Genomic DNA, 12,825 nt, shown 5'->3' with positions numbered 1-12,825 from the left:
TCTATCAAGCTATTAGCGGCAACATCCAGGATACATGGCTGCAGGATTTTGAGGCATCAAAACATCAGGCTTTCTTTACAGCCTCACCTACTGGATGGACGAGTAATAATATAGGGCTAGCATGGCTCAAGCAGGTGTTCGATCATGAGACAAAGACAAAGGCATGCTCATCATGGCGGCTCCTGATACTCGATGGCCACGGATCGCATGTTACAATGGATTTTATACAGTACTATGATGAGAACAAGATTCTCTTAGCTGTATATCCACCTCACAGTACTCATACGCTCCAGCCGCTTGACGTTGTTATGTTTTCTCCGCTTGTAGCTTCGTACAAAGCAGAGCTTGTGGCACTTATAGATAGAGGTCAGGGCCTCACATCTATCACGAAATGCGACTTCTTTATACTCTTCTATACTGCCTGGTCCTCCTCCTTTAACAATCCTATGCTTGTATGTAAAGCTTTCGAAACAACTGGCATCAGCCCACTCAACCCTAACGTGATACTCGAGCACTTTAAACCACCACCAGAGAGCGTATGGCCTAGTTCAAGCAGCTCCTCGTCATCAGTACTTAGCACTTCAGATTGGAGAAAGATTGAACGATTACTCCAGCAAGCAGTAGACAATTTGCAAGACTCTAACATAAAGAAGCTTAGCCGTACGATCCATACAATTTCAGTAAAGAACACGCTACTACAACATGAGATCAATCAACTCAGAGAGGCTCTAGTCAATGAGCAGAAGCGTAGGCAGCGTGGCAAGGCCCTGCTACTTGAGGCACCACCTGAATACAATGGTGGAGCAGTCTTCTGGTCGTCTCAAAAAGTGAGTGACGCGTGGCTTCATCAGGAGCAGAAGGACCGGGATAGTCAGCTTGTACAACACCAGAAAAGCATGGCCATTAGGCTTAGAGAAGAGAAGAAGGCTGCTAAAGCTCAGATGTTTGAAGAACGTCGTCTCAACAGAGCTATTGCAAAAGAGAAGCGTGAGTGTGAGGTAGCTGAAAAAGCTGCTGCTCACGAGGAGAAGCGTATAGCCCGGGAGCTCAAAACTCAACTCCAAAATGACCTCAAGGTGTCCCAAAGAGGTAAGAGAAAGAGCCTCCAGCCTTCTCTAGCAGCAGCTCCTCCGACAGCTGCTCAGGATCCTATCGAGGTAGAGAATGATGCTGTTCCTACGTCTCGCTCTGGTCATGCAATACGCCGCCCCAAATGCCTTGTCACATAATCTGAATAAGCCAAAACAATATAATAACTGTGCTTGTTATTACTCTAAAAAATCTTGTAATAATAGCTATTGCGCGTGGCTCAATAGCCTCAAAATGATTCTCGTGAACATGTTGATTTTCGGGCGCCAGGTGGGGACGTGCGCCAGGTGGTGGGCGACTCTAAGCTGCTGACACGCCGTCCTGAATACTTTGGTACAAGTTTGTTGCGGGTTTCAATATGCTGGCAACCGTTGAGACGATTGAACCCGACGATTAAAATTTGGAGAAACACAACGGCGCTGCCGTCAACCGTGCTAGACTATGAATTTATGGCGATTGACGTTTCAGTTCTTTCCAAGAGTTTGCTCTGACAGCAACCTCTTCGGCATCGAAAATCTCCCTTTAGACCCGAGCGCCACGTCCATTCGCAATCTTTGCAGCAGGCTCGCGACTACATGGTGATCCAGCAGAGAGTAGATATGCACCGACCTTGCATCCATGGGAAAAGCCATGGAGTGTCGCTTGGAGATAATGTCTGAACAACAGCAAAGTCTAGATACCCTAGGGTACGTATCAAAGTTCCTGCGTCACCCGTGCATCGGCGACTAGGCTTCCCGACTATACGGTGCTGACTGTATCTGTAGAGGCTGGACACCCCAAAGACATACATGTACATCGCTGTACCCCATTGGTCGGCTAAGTTGAAACAGCTTACTCCAAGACTCCCGCCTAGCGGTCCTCCTTACAGGCCTAAGGATAGAATCCTCTCTTAGCGCCGTGCTCTAGGAATTTGATTGGAGAGTATTATTGCCCGCCAGTCAGAGATGCTCGCTCTTCTGAACCTGCGGCAATGCACAGTAAGCTGGATTTGAAGTAGATCTTTTACTGTTCTGATTCTCTTTAGATATGGACCCCAAATAGAAGTTCATCTGCATATTTACGAGGTGAGTGCCATTGTGGCAGCTGAAGGCAGTCGACCTGGGTCGGAAAAGGGTGGCATCCGTTTAACTTCAGGAAAATAGGCTCAAAAATCCGGCCGGTCCGGGCAAGAGAGATCATATAACCCGGGCATCGTTTTTCTCGAATCTTTCGTGTCAGTCGAAAACCTCTACTTCACGACCAGCTTTCACATCTGCCTGGTCCTTGGTCATGGCACATCACGCCCCACAAAGATTCGGGAGAGCAGATACCTTCGAACTCGCCAGTCCGTCCTCACCAACCAAGAAGGTCGGCTTCGGCGTTTCCGAATCGCGACTCTCAACTCCAACAACATCGTTCGTTATCAGCGATGCTGCGTCTCAACGCAGTCATCAGGTCTCACGCGGTCAAAAGTTTCGGCGCTTTATGCAGAGTTTCAGAAAACCGTATGCGCGGAAGATTCTGATCGCAACAAGCATCATAGTCGTACCAATGATCGCATTCACCATTGCAATCATTTGGGCCGTCTTCGCAAAGAAATTGGACCGCGCAACTTGCCCGTACCCGGAAATCTGCCCTGGCCCCGAACTCTTGAACGTCACTTCGAATGCGAATTATTACGTCGACTTTGACGCTGGTCGACTCGCGTTCATTTCCTCATTATCGGCAACGATTAGCTTCGCACTTGTCAGTATATTGATGATGATCTATGCCTACTCTGCTGCATCCCAGCTCCTGCGCTCTAGCGACGATAGCGATCAACGTACAGCGCTCCCCAGCCCCTACCAGGTCAGCTTACTGCTGCGCGTTCTTAACGCTGAAATACTGGCATTGGGTGAACTGTGTTGGGAGAAGGTCAAGCGAGTATTCTGGAAAAGGGAGAAGGCAGAGAAATTGCCATCGGAAGAGCGGTCCTCTTATGCTCTGCAGCGCAGCATTGGGATATTGGCACTGTGCATAACTGCCAGGTAAAGACAAACGGTAAGACCACATCATTCGGGAAAGCTGATCAAAAGCGCAGTATCCTGATTCAAGTTGCCGACACCTATTTCCATATCGCCATCACATCCACTCCATTTGTCCAAGTCATATCGCGCGACGTCGCCGAGCATCATTACAGCCGCCACCTAGCACCGTGGTGCATCAATCGGCCCGGAGCCGGAGTCATGAATAACAAAAACTTCTGGAGCTGCAGCCTCAACCGTGCACCGGAAACTGGAGCTTTTTCGCTAGCCAACAACAGTCTCGTGAACGACTATGTTCTGGGGCCCATGCAAGACTACCATCTCAACTACACCGGCGAAGACGGCGCCCAATTCGGCATTGTCGGAGTTCCTCAAGCCCCTCAGGAAATGGACTGGAAAGCCACTTCATTCGCAGTGTCCACTCATTGCTCAGCCATGCCGAGATATTCCTGCGACCTTGGTGAGGAATTGAACATGCAGACCTTCAACTGCACGAAGGATCGCAGCGGCGTCGATCTGGACGGTAGGCTTACGGGTTACACGGCGCAAGAATATTACTTCGATGTCCACAAATACCTTAAGCACAAGGCGGCATTCTATGATACGGACCTGGTCGGCATTGAACATGTGAATACTACAGCCTACAACATCACCGACGAGGGTGCTGATGAGATTTTTGCAAATCCCTGGCACTGGATCACTGTCCTCTCCGTCACGTCCGACGACGAGAAACGACAGAAGACATTTTCAGAGGACAATCGGGTATGGCCCAAGTATACAGGTGGGCTGGACCATATGTGGCTTCTGTGCAACTCTACGGGTAAGTTGGTTCATACTTGGTATGTTTCACTAGTCTCACAGTCCACAGTGTGGGATGTCACATATACAGTCGTTGGCCATACGGTCACCTCCCTTAAGAAAAGGAAAAGCAACGGAACAATGGCCGGTATTGCCTCCATGTCATCCTTCCCCATCGCCTTCTTTGGAGCGGAGCTCAGCATGGCGGTTGTTGCGGCCGGTACCGCCAACGACCCTGACGGCTTCATCGAGACGTATGCGCGCGAAACCAGCAAGATATACACGCGCATGCTGGCCGCCATGACTGTTACTCAGCCGGCTAGCCTAGCTCAGCTCCGTGTCTCCAAAATCGTCACCAAGCTGCCCGTCAGTGCGCTATGGATTCTTGTCGTGGCGAATATGAGTTTCGTTGCCCTTGCGTTTGGATTAACGATTCTGGCGCTGATGTCGGCTTCTGAGGACGTTTATCAAGTGCACACACGCCTAAGTATCACGGGCTTGGCTGCTGCGTTGTTTGAGAATTCGCATGCGGAAAAGGCTGTAAAGAGCGATAGTGAGCTCTTTGAAGAGAGTTGTCCTGCCAAAGATAGGCCTTTGAGAAAGGTCGGTGTGAGAAGGACGGACACTGGCGGTTCGTCATTCCACGTTATGGAAGTATGAATAGATGTTGCATAGAGCGAAGTACGATAATGTAGATATTACGATATTTAAGTTAGAGAACTAGATTAATGGAATATTTCACAAGGAAATTTGCACCTATCTGAGGAAGTATCCTGTCAAATTAGATGAGGAGCTGTCGCAGTATATACTTTAATGAGTCATATCAATTCTACGTCCAGGTCATCCTACATTAAAGGAACCCTCTGCTACGGAATCCGGGCAGCGCACTCTGGACAGTTACATAAGAACCTGGTATTAGAATCTGGCCGGCTGCTTTCATGTTTTATGTATACCCTGTGGGGCGTTGAACGTTGTCTCTCTCCGCTGCTAACCATCCGCCCGACTCCGTGCACTGAAATCTTCCTTAAACCTCCTCCGACGCACCCTACCTAAGTCAGAAAACAAATTCAGCAGATCATCGGACTCATAAATGAGTTCGTCAACAATGGCGTAGCAAACGTCATCCGGGAATTCCCCTTTCTCCATGACATGTTCATGCCAGAACCTCATGAATACAACAGTTTCAAAGATCATGTCATTTCTCGTAGTAGACCGCTCGCAGTACTTCGAAGTTTCGGAGTACAGTACCTGCTCAATTGTTTCACAGATAGGATCGGGCAACCGGTGAGGAGAACGCAGCTCAAGAAGGCGGATCTCGACATTGGCAATCAAGCCGGCAACGTCGAGTACGGGAACCCGCTTGAGTTCACGCGGTGGGTTTGCGCTGCGCATATATTCGTCTTGCATCTGGCATGTTTTGCAATTCTTTAGGCGCAAGTGCCCTTTTTCAAGAACCGCGGGTTTCTCGCCAGACTCTGAAGCGATATGTGGTCTTGAACGCACATCCTTATCTGGTGCCCTCAAGATAGATGCATCTGGTGAGGTGGCTCTCTGAGGAGAGACATTTCCGCTAGGAGCAGGTTTGTTCTGCGCTCGACCCTTTTCACGACCTTTCGAGGGACTGGGCATTATTTCGAATACCAGAGGTTCTCCATCACGTAGTGGAACAATGTGCACTTTTGTGCAAACCTCCTCAGCCGAAAGCCCTGGAGTAACAGGGAGTGTTGCGCTTTGAGAAGGGTGATCTCCACTAGGAACAGCCAATGGAGGTGCGAGACTCGCATGTTTCAAAGAGCTCACGGATTCGTATTCTGATTCGGAAGAAAGTTCGGTACCCGTGTTTGGGGAACCAGTCTGCTTAACCGTTGGCGATGCCGAACCTCTCGTACCGCCATGGCATTTTTGAAGAACATTCGCCATATATCGAGCGATCTCCTCCACTTCCCCGCAACGTTCTGCGAGCACTTCATAAACTTTCGACAGTGTTAGAGTAACATCGTCAAACTTGTGAATCTCACCGCGCGCGCAATAGTGCGCATAATACTTGGCGCGATGTGCAATCAGGTACTGTGCAAAGTACTCCAAGTCCGTATACAGCATGCTGTTGAAACACTTCCAGGACATGGGAAAGGAAAAAGCAATCTCGTGCCCGCCTGGCAATAGGCAGATTTGGAAGGTAGGATCGTCGACGCCATCTTCCCATGATACGTCTTCTCGAAAGCCATTAATGATGCAGGGCTCATCTTGCTTATTCATTATTGGCGGCATATTGGCGGAGTGTTCAAGGCCTTGATATTTATGGTGAAACTTTGTCTGTCGCTGAGAACGATATGGTGTATCAAAATGATCGTTGTTGATGGCAAATGGTTTGGTGTCACGAATTTTTGGGGAGGGGCTGCTTTTTGTAGCTGATTCTTGCGCTTTATTCACAAACTCGGAAGCTGTACATATGGTTTGTTATATACAAATTGACAAGGGTGTTTTGGGCCTGGACAAGATATTTTGTGACGGATTTCAACCTTGTGATTTGCACACTTCTTCACGTATTGAACATGCGTAGCCCGGTTTCATGGGCACTTGCGCGGGGACTTCACGCCGCGGCCACCAATAAGGATTCCCTGGTACTGGTGGCTTTGAATTACCTCTCTAAGCTGGCACGTCGCACGTGGAGTAGGCTCGCAGGATTTGAGCCCAGAGGACTTCGGACCTGTGTTGTGCCGATGGGAGGAGTTCAGTGACGCCGTCTCCTGGGCAGAGAGCTCTTCGTGCCACGTGGTGTTCCTGCCCATCGACCGGACTCTCGTCCATGTGACGGGAGACTTTGCCAATGGCGGTCACGGATGCGTCCAATGTATGTCTCAAGAAGTAGGTCGAGCCGGTTGAGGTCGAGGCACCTTGTGAATCATGCTGTCAGACACGACATATCCACCACATTCCCAGTCCACATATCCGTCGCAAAGTGGATAGTCCGTCTCGACAAGACCCTTTGCTGCATCACCCAGCCTCGTGTGTTGGGCTTCGCCAGCATGACGTAGGCCTCAAAATCGCCATTGGCCTAGTTGGTGAAGTAAAAAGTAGTCCTCCTCCTGCTCATCACGCGAAGCAGGGTACGCGCACATGGACGGGCAGCTCATCCTCCTGCTCTTCCTCCTCTTCCTTCTCAAGAAACCCCGTCTTGCCATCCATGGTCCCCGTGGCCGCAATGTTCCAATACGCCTTCTTGTACACGTCGCCCATCCTAGCCATAAGGCATCATGCGTGGCTGAAGAAGGGGGACATTGTGCCGCGAGTTCCGGAGTCGAAGTTGTCCCGGTCGACGAGGGCGCTGCAGGGAGAAGAAGCTTCGACTGGGACGCGACGAACCGGCACAGCGCGCAAATACCAGCACCACTCGATTCTAGGACACGGGGAATGCATGCATAGCGTCGGGTTTTTTTGGGGGGGGGGGGTGTTGGGGGGGGGGGGTTTCCATTGTTCTGTGGTTGGTTAGTTCTACACTATCTAGGGTTTTGCGTTTGTTTATGTCGAGATTCCGCCTAACTTAGGTTAGTTTGAGAGAAGCCGTAGACTACGGGGGTATGAATAGTGGTAGAGGTGGGATAGATAGACAGACTTGACATTAAATACGATTTGCCTACTTACAGTCAATCTGTGGTTGAAAATGGCATTACCAGCCGCACCACGCCGAGCTGCAGATATGTACGGCCTTAGAGTAGTGAAAGAGATAAACACATCATATCACCCAACAAGTCCACTTACCCCAGCGAAGGTGCACGTTGCTCGAAACTCTACTCCATAGATAAGGGAACAAAGCAAGAAAAAGGAACAATCTCATGTAAATATCTCTCCTTTCGCACGCACTCCCCATGGATCCCATGCCAGTTGAGTCTACTCCTCCCCATCTGCGTCTAGTGTCGCGATTGGATCAAAACCAAGAACGGGAGAGCGAGCGAAGAGGCGTGCACGGGTGCAAGGACATCCAAGTGTGGTTGGAGATGGTTTGTCCGGCATGGTACATGGTCCACTCTCAATAAGGAATTTAGCGTGGTGAGTTACACATGAGTGAGGCGATGATTCATGAGTGAGAAATAATAACGAGATGATGAGTATATATGATGAATGGATAAGATAACGCCGCCCAATGCAAATCTTCATCTAGGTAAGGGTACACTATCAACCCCATGTTCCGCTTTCGCCAACAAGAAAGCGCATGCTGGTTGCTGCATGGAAAGCTCGCTTGCTACAACGCTCGCTCGTCGCCCAGGGTGGGAGGGATAATGATACAGTAGTACAATGATAATCTTACAAGTCGCAGAGGAAGCAAATGCCGGTATCACGTCTCCGTGCCCGGAGGGATAGCAGCGCCCCTAATGAGGTGAGACGGCCTTGCGGAGACTCCGGCGTCCATTACGAAGCCGCATCTTCTGCAGGAACGGAAAGGTACCGGTGATCGGGTTCGAGTGACTGAGGTGTTCTTGTTCGTGTTTCTAGGCAATCGGCCTACTGCGCTCGTCCTCGGGCATTCTCTGTTCCTCATAGTCAGCACACCGCTTCACTTCCATCTTCCCCTTCACAAAGAAAAAAGGTTTCACTCACCATATAAGCATCAATAGCCGCACTAAACGCCGCAAACCCCGCACACCCGACCGCCACGGCCTGCGGCCCGGCCTTCCTTGCCAGGATCCCGCCCGTGATACAACCTCCCGCGACGCCGTTCCAGATGTCGTTCTTGGCCCGCAGGCCCTCGATGGCGCACTCGGTGCCGCTGAAGACGGAGCCCACGACGGCGAAGTTGCGCCCGCTGGACAGCGAGGAGCGGTACATGTCGCGCAGGCCGTGCTTGAGTTGTTGGCGGAGAGGGAGGTCGGTGATGGGGATGGAGGTGGTGGCGGTGGGATGAGGGTGGGGGAGGGATGTGGTTGTTGGTTTTGCGGTTGGGGGGAGGGTGGAGGTGGTGGGTTTTGCTGCTGTTGCGGTGGCTGTTGAGGTGGAGGAGGGCGTCGAGGTGGGAGGGATGTTGGTCGTTGCGGTGCTGGGGGGAACGGCGTTGACGGGGAGAGGTTGCGACATGGGCGTGTCGTAGCGCATCTATACACACGCTTGTTAGCAGTATTCCTCACGTCTCTATCAGGATACAACATACCGACGCCATAAACAGCCCAAACATAGCACCAAGCCCACCCCCCATGACGCCCGCCATCACCGTCTTCCCTAGACACGACTCCATGCCCATCTGCATCTGTGACACTGTCAGTATATAATTCCTCTTCGACCCTCCCTTGGGAATCTATGTAGTCAACGCACATATTTCACCATCTGCCTCTCCTGCTCCGACATGCCCGCGTTCGGATCCATGCCGGGCGGCAGTCCTGGGTTCCCTGGAAACGCCATTTCTCTTGGTAAGCGTAGAAGAAAGGGGCAAGACGGTGTTGTGCCCGCGACGATGCTGTGGTGTCGTCTGAACTTTTTGCGGAGATGGGGCGGAGGACGGAAAGTCCCGGCCGATCACTCTTGGCAAAGCTTCACTCTTCAAGCGTCCAAACCATGGGGTGTTACATATGGCGGGAGCAAGCTAATCTGTAGACTGCGACGTACAGTGGATATGAATATCATTATCTCATCCTTTAGGAGTATGACAACGTCTGAATATTTTCACCATCCTACATACACCAGTAGAAACGATTCGAAGGGAAAGCCATCCTAATATCCAGCAACATTAGGATTAGCACCAAACCGCCTCTTATACAAATCCCCAAATCACACAATCGCGGTCATCTAGACGTCTAGTCTATATCGTGGTATCATAAGGCGGTACACAGTTATATAGCCAGCAGAGCAAACGTTCAAAATCTCATAAAAGTCATCAAGGCAGCTGTGCCGGCGAGGCGGATCGCCCAATGTAATCCCCGCTGGCGTGGCTGGCGTCGCGCGACTCGGGAGGCGGCGTCAGATTCTTCTCCCACTCCTTCATGAGGTGCGACGCCGTGCGCTTCAGATTGGAGGGCGACAGCTTGACCAGGTCCGGCCACGGAATGGAGTTGCGCTTACCGTCTCGAAGAGCAGCATCTTCCACAAGGCCGACCGAGCTGCTGGGAGTGTGAGTGGAGGCCTTGGAGTCGTGGCGCTGGGAGTGGTACCTGGTGCTGGTTCTGGAACTGGTCTGGCCGGAGACTGGCGACGAGGGCGCATCCGACTCGTCCGACTCTTGTGCCGCCTTGTCGTGGGATGGGTCGTTTGGTGTATCCCAATTGTCCCACTCATCGAAGTCCTCCGCTTTTGCTGGTTTTTGGGGGGTTCGGGGGTGCTTGACGGGGTGAGTCTTCTTTTGCGCGAGCGTGGTCTTAGGCTCACTTAGTCCGTGTGCAGTCCAAAAGTCTTCGCCAATGTCCTTTGACTGCTCTGAGGCGGCCTTCTTCGAGCTCGATGCTCTATTCAAGGGTGGTCGGCTGTTGGATGACTTTCGGGCACCATTTGCAGATGGACCCTGTGCGGTGGTCGAGGCTGATGGTTCGGCAGTGTTGGCAGCTTCCTCGCCAACGGTGGCCTGTCTGATATCTTCAATGAAGGTTAAGAGGCCATCCTTGAAATCGGCGGCAATCTGCTTTCCGGTGCGCAGCAGGGCGTCCCGTTGGATGCCGGACAGACCAGTCAGATCATAGCGCTCCTCCTTGGAAGCATGCGAGGACGGCGCTGGTCTGTCGGAAGAGGCCGAACTCCGGGTTGCAGCTGGTCGGGTGGTGTCGGTTGTCTCGCGAGAATCGCGAATATCGGGTGGCTGGGGGAATGAAGGTGCATGGGTTTTGTCTGGGGAGAGCAACGACAGCGTGCGAAGATGACGGGAACCGCTAAAGACCTTGCGCGTCGAGGTCCTTGTGCCATTGAGGAGGGATTTCCGGCGTTCCATCTCCTTCTGCATCCAGAGGGTCGAGCCATCTTCATCCTCCTGATCCGGACGGATGCCGGCGAGATCATTGCGGAGAGGCTGGAGTTGGGTGAGGCTGCGAAGCTCATTGCGCTGCCTGATGGTCTGGTGCGTGGCCCAGTATTTCTTGACCTGCTTGAGGTCCTCTTCGGCCTTGGCCAGCTCTTCTCTGAGCTCGAGCACATAGCGTTCCTGGGCGGCCAGGGTGGCGAGGAAGTTGGTTTCGGTGGGCGAGGGGAGGACTTCGGGGGAAGGGACAGGCGAAGGACTGACTATCCAAGACTGAGGGCGGGATCGGGGAGAGGGAGCAGGAGAATTGCTGCCGGCAGCAGGTTGGATGGGGAACTGCAGGGACAGGCGCTTGCCCTGCTTAACGACGTCGACATGCGACGCTGAGCGAGTGTGAGAAGGCATTGCCACAGCAGTAGCGGCAGAGACGGAGGCAGGCGGACGGGAAGGGAGGGTGGTTGCGGCGGCCGCCGAAGGGTCGGGCGCTGAGGTCAGTAATGGAGCGTCGCGCGGATGGGGAGGGAATTGGGGTGGGTGTGGGTGGTGAGAGTCTGGAGGCGGCGGTGTGAGGGCTATAGTTGGAGAGGGAATGCCGGCCCCTGATTTGCAAGATGGTCTGGCGGCCGCGTCTTTGTGCAGGGATGGCCGCGTCCGGCCTTGTCCAGGTCCAGGCTGCTGCAGGGGTTCCTGATTCGGTGGGCGCAGCGGGCGGTCCATGACGTCTGCGCCGCCCAGGAAAAAGAGCGTGTTCACAACAGCGCCGTCTTCTTCATGATTCTTCCTCTTGAACATGCGGACGAGGAGACGGTGCAGGCGCAGACGGCGTCGCAGGCGACCGAGGAGGAGGGCAGTGGTGGCGGTCGAGGTGCCGTGGAGCTCGAGATGCAGGGCCAGCAGCGCGCAGGGGAGGCTGAGCAGGCGAAAGAGGAGGGTGCCGCCTCTGAACCAGGTGAGGCACGTCTTCAGCAACCTGGGGCCAGCGCGGGATCCCATGAAGCGACCGGCAGAGTCATTGCTTTGCGCTGCGATGCGGGGGGAGGGAGAGGGAGGAGGACAAACGAGTGTGGTGGAGGAGTAGTGGTGGTGAGGAGGGATGGAGGAGATGCGGTGTGCGAAGGGCCTCAAGTGTGGCAGTCGCGAGAGGCTGCCCAGGTGTGCACTCCCAAACCCTCCGGGGCTTCTTACTAGCAGGGCTTGTGGACACGAGTGACCCGAACGCTGCTACGCAAGAAAAAGAAAGGTGCATTATTTTTGTAAATGATGGTCGTGAAGTTGTGCTCGCCCCTGGCCCAATGCGGCAATCCATTTCCATCCCATCTCCGATCACTATAATCTCGTGGCTCGGCGCCATCTGCGAACTAACGGTTAGCATTGGCTTCTGAGCATAGATCTGTGAATCTGAAATCCATCCCCTCATTGTTATTATTCTCTTTCTGCTGATGGCCGGGGAGGACCGTAGTCTACTGTTACTGCGAGGTGTAAATGATATGCTCCTGCCCGCCAAGCCATGTCGCCTTACCGGAAACGGCAGCTTGTTTACCGCCGCCTTCGTGTCCAATTGCGACGCTGCCTCGGCCCGCTAGCTCTCCGCTGACCATGTAGCTCGACATTCACCGCCCATTTTCAGGATTCCCTCCTCCGGACGACGAGTGACTACTGAAGCTATTAGTATTATTATTGCCTCAGCTGCAGAATTGTGTGACTGGGCGCATGACGCGTATGCAGGGCCTTCTGGTATTTACCAGGTAGCCTTCATCATCTGGAATGGAGCTTGCTGCAGGTACCGCCTCCAAATGCCAACTCTTGCCTAAACCCCATACCACATCGACATCACTCGCTCCTGAACATGCCTCGCCGAACTGAGAGACAGACTCGAAACCTTGCGACTCTCAACCCATAAACTATTCACATTGATCACACCGCTGTGCGCGAGTCACTACGGACGGTGCGAGGGACGTGCTCGTCGTTGGTCCAGCCCCCGGCTGTTGTCTGGGTGACGAGGGC

At 52.8% G+C, this 12,825-nt stretch overlaps 6 protein-coding genes across 6 annotated transcripts; 2 read left to right on the top strand and 4 right to left on the bottom strand.

Annotated features, from left to right (window-relative positions):
- Positions 1-308: 308 nt before the first annotated feature.
- Positions 309-1,109, top strand: EI97DRAFT_361238 (uncharacterized protein; the record flags this gene model as incomplete). The annotated part of the gene is made up of 3 exons (XM_033794960.1): positions 309-569; positions 687-827; positions 891-1,109. Coding segments are annotated over 3 exons (621 nt in total), but the record flags the coding sequence as incomplete, so codon positions are not given.
- Positions 1,110-2,553: 1,444 nt separating this feature from the next.
- On the top strand, positions 2,554-4,550 carry EI97DRAFT_370045 (uncharacterized protein; the record flags this gene model as incomplete). Its single annotated transcript, XM_033795214.1, has 3 exons — positions 2,554-3,095; positions 3,149-3,912; positions 3,961-4,550. 3 exons carry the CDS (start codon positions 2,554-2,556, stop codon positions 4,548-4,550), a joined length of 1,896 nt encoding a protein of 631 aa, XP_033657460.1.
- Positions 4,551-4,877: 327 nt separating this feature from the next.
- On the bottom strand, positions 4,878-6,158 carry EI97DRAFT_439017 (uncharacterized protein; the record flags this gene model as incomplete). Its single annotated transcript, XM_033799536.1, has 1 exon — positions 4,878-6,158. The coding sequence occupies one exon, from the start codon at positions 6,156-6,158 to the stop codon at positions 4,878-4,880; it is 1,281 nt and encodes a 426-aa protein (XP_033657459.1).
- A 634-nt stretch (positions 6,159-6,792) lies between these two features.
- EI97DRAFT_454863 (uncharacterized protein) lies at positions 6,793-7,136 on the bottom strand (the record flags this gene model as incomplete). The annotated part of the gene is made up of 2 exons (XM_033800584.1): positions 6,793-6,945; positions 7,008-7,136. The coding sequence occupies 2 exons, from the start codon at positions 7,134-7,136 to the stop codon at positions 6,793-6,795; spliced, it is 282 nt and encodes a 93-aa protein (XP_033657458.1).
- Positions 7,137-7,894: 758 nt separating this feature from the next.
- EI97DRAFT_491508 (mitochondrial import inner membrane translocase, subunit Tim17/22) lies at positions 7,895-9,322 on the bottom strand. The gene is made up of 4 exons (XM_033802272.1): positions 9,195-9,322; positions 9,034-9,129; positions 8,487-8,978; positions 7,895-8,416 (listed from the first exon to the last, which is right to left on the bottom strand). Exons 1-4 carry the CDS (start codon positions 9,279-9,281, stop codon positions 8,378-8,380), a joined length of 714 nt encoding a protein of 237 aa, XP_033657457.1. The 5' UTR covers positions 9,282-9,322; the 3' UTR covers positions 7,895-8,377.
- A 186-nt stretch (positions 9,323-9,508) lies between these two features.
- On the bottom strand, positions 9,509-12,045 carry EI97DRAFT_429690 (uncharacterized protein). Its single transcript, XM_033797500.1, has 3 exons — positions 10,242-12,045; positions 10,028-10,195; positions 9,509-9,976 (listed from the first exon to the last, which is right to left on the bottom strand). Exons 1-3 carry the CDS (start codon positions 11,812-11,814, stop codon positions 9,882-9,884), a joined length of 1,836 nt encoding a protein of 611 aa, XP_033657456.1. The 5' UTR covers positions 11,815-12,045; the 3' UTR covers positions 9,509-9,881.
- Positions 12,046-12,825: the final 780 nt, after the last annotated feature.

The sequence above is a fragment of the Westerdykella ornata genome (genome assembly GCF_010094085.1).
Source record: "Westerdykella ornata strain CBS 379.55 unplaced genomic scaffold EI97scaffold_2, whole genome shotgun sequence".
Taxonomy (NCBI): Eukaryota; Fungi; Ascomycota; class Dothideomycetes; order Pleosporales; family Sporormiaceae; genus Westerdykella; species Westerdykella ornata.
The sequence above is the reverse complement of the archived record's forward strand: the minus strand, read 5'-3'. Positions and strand labels throughout refer to the sequence as shown.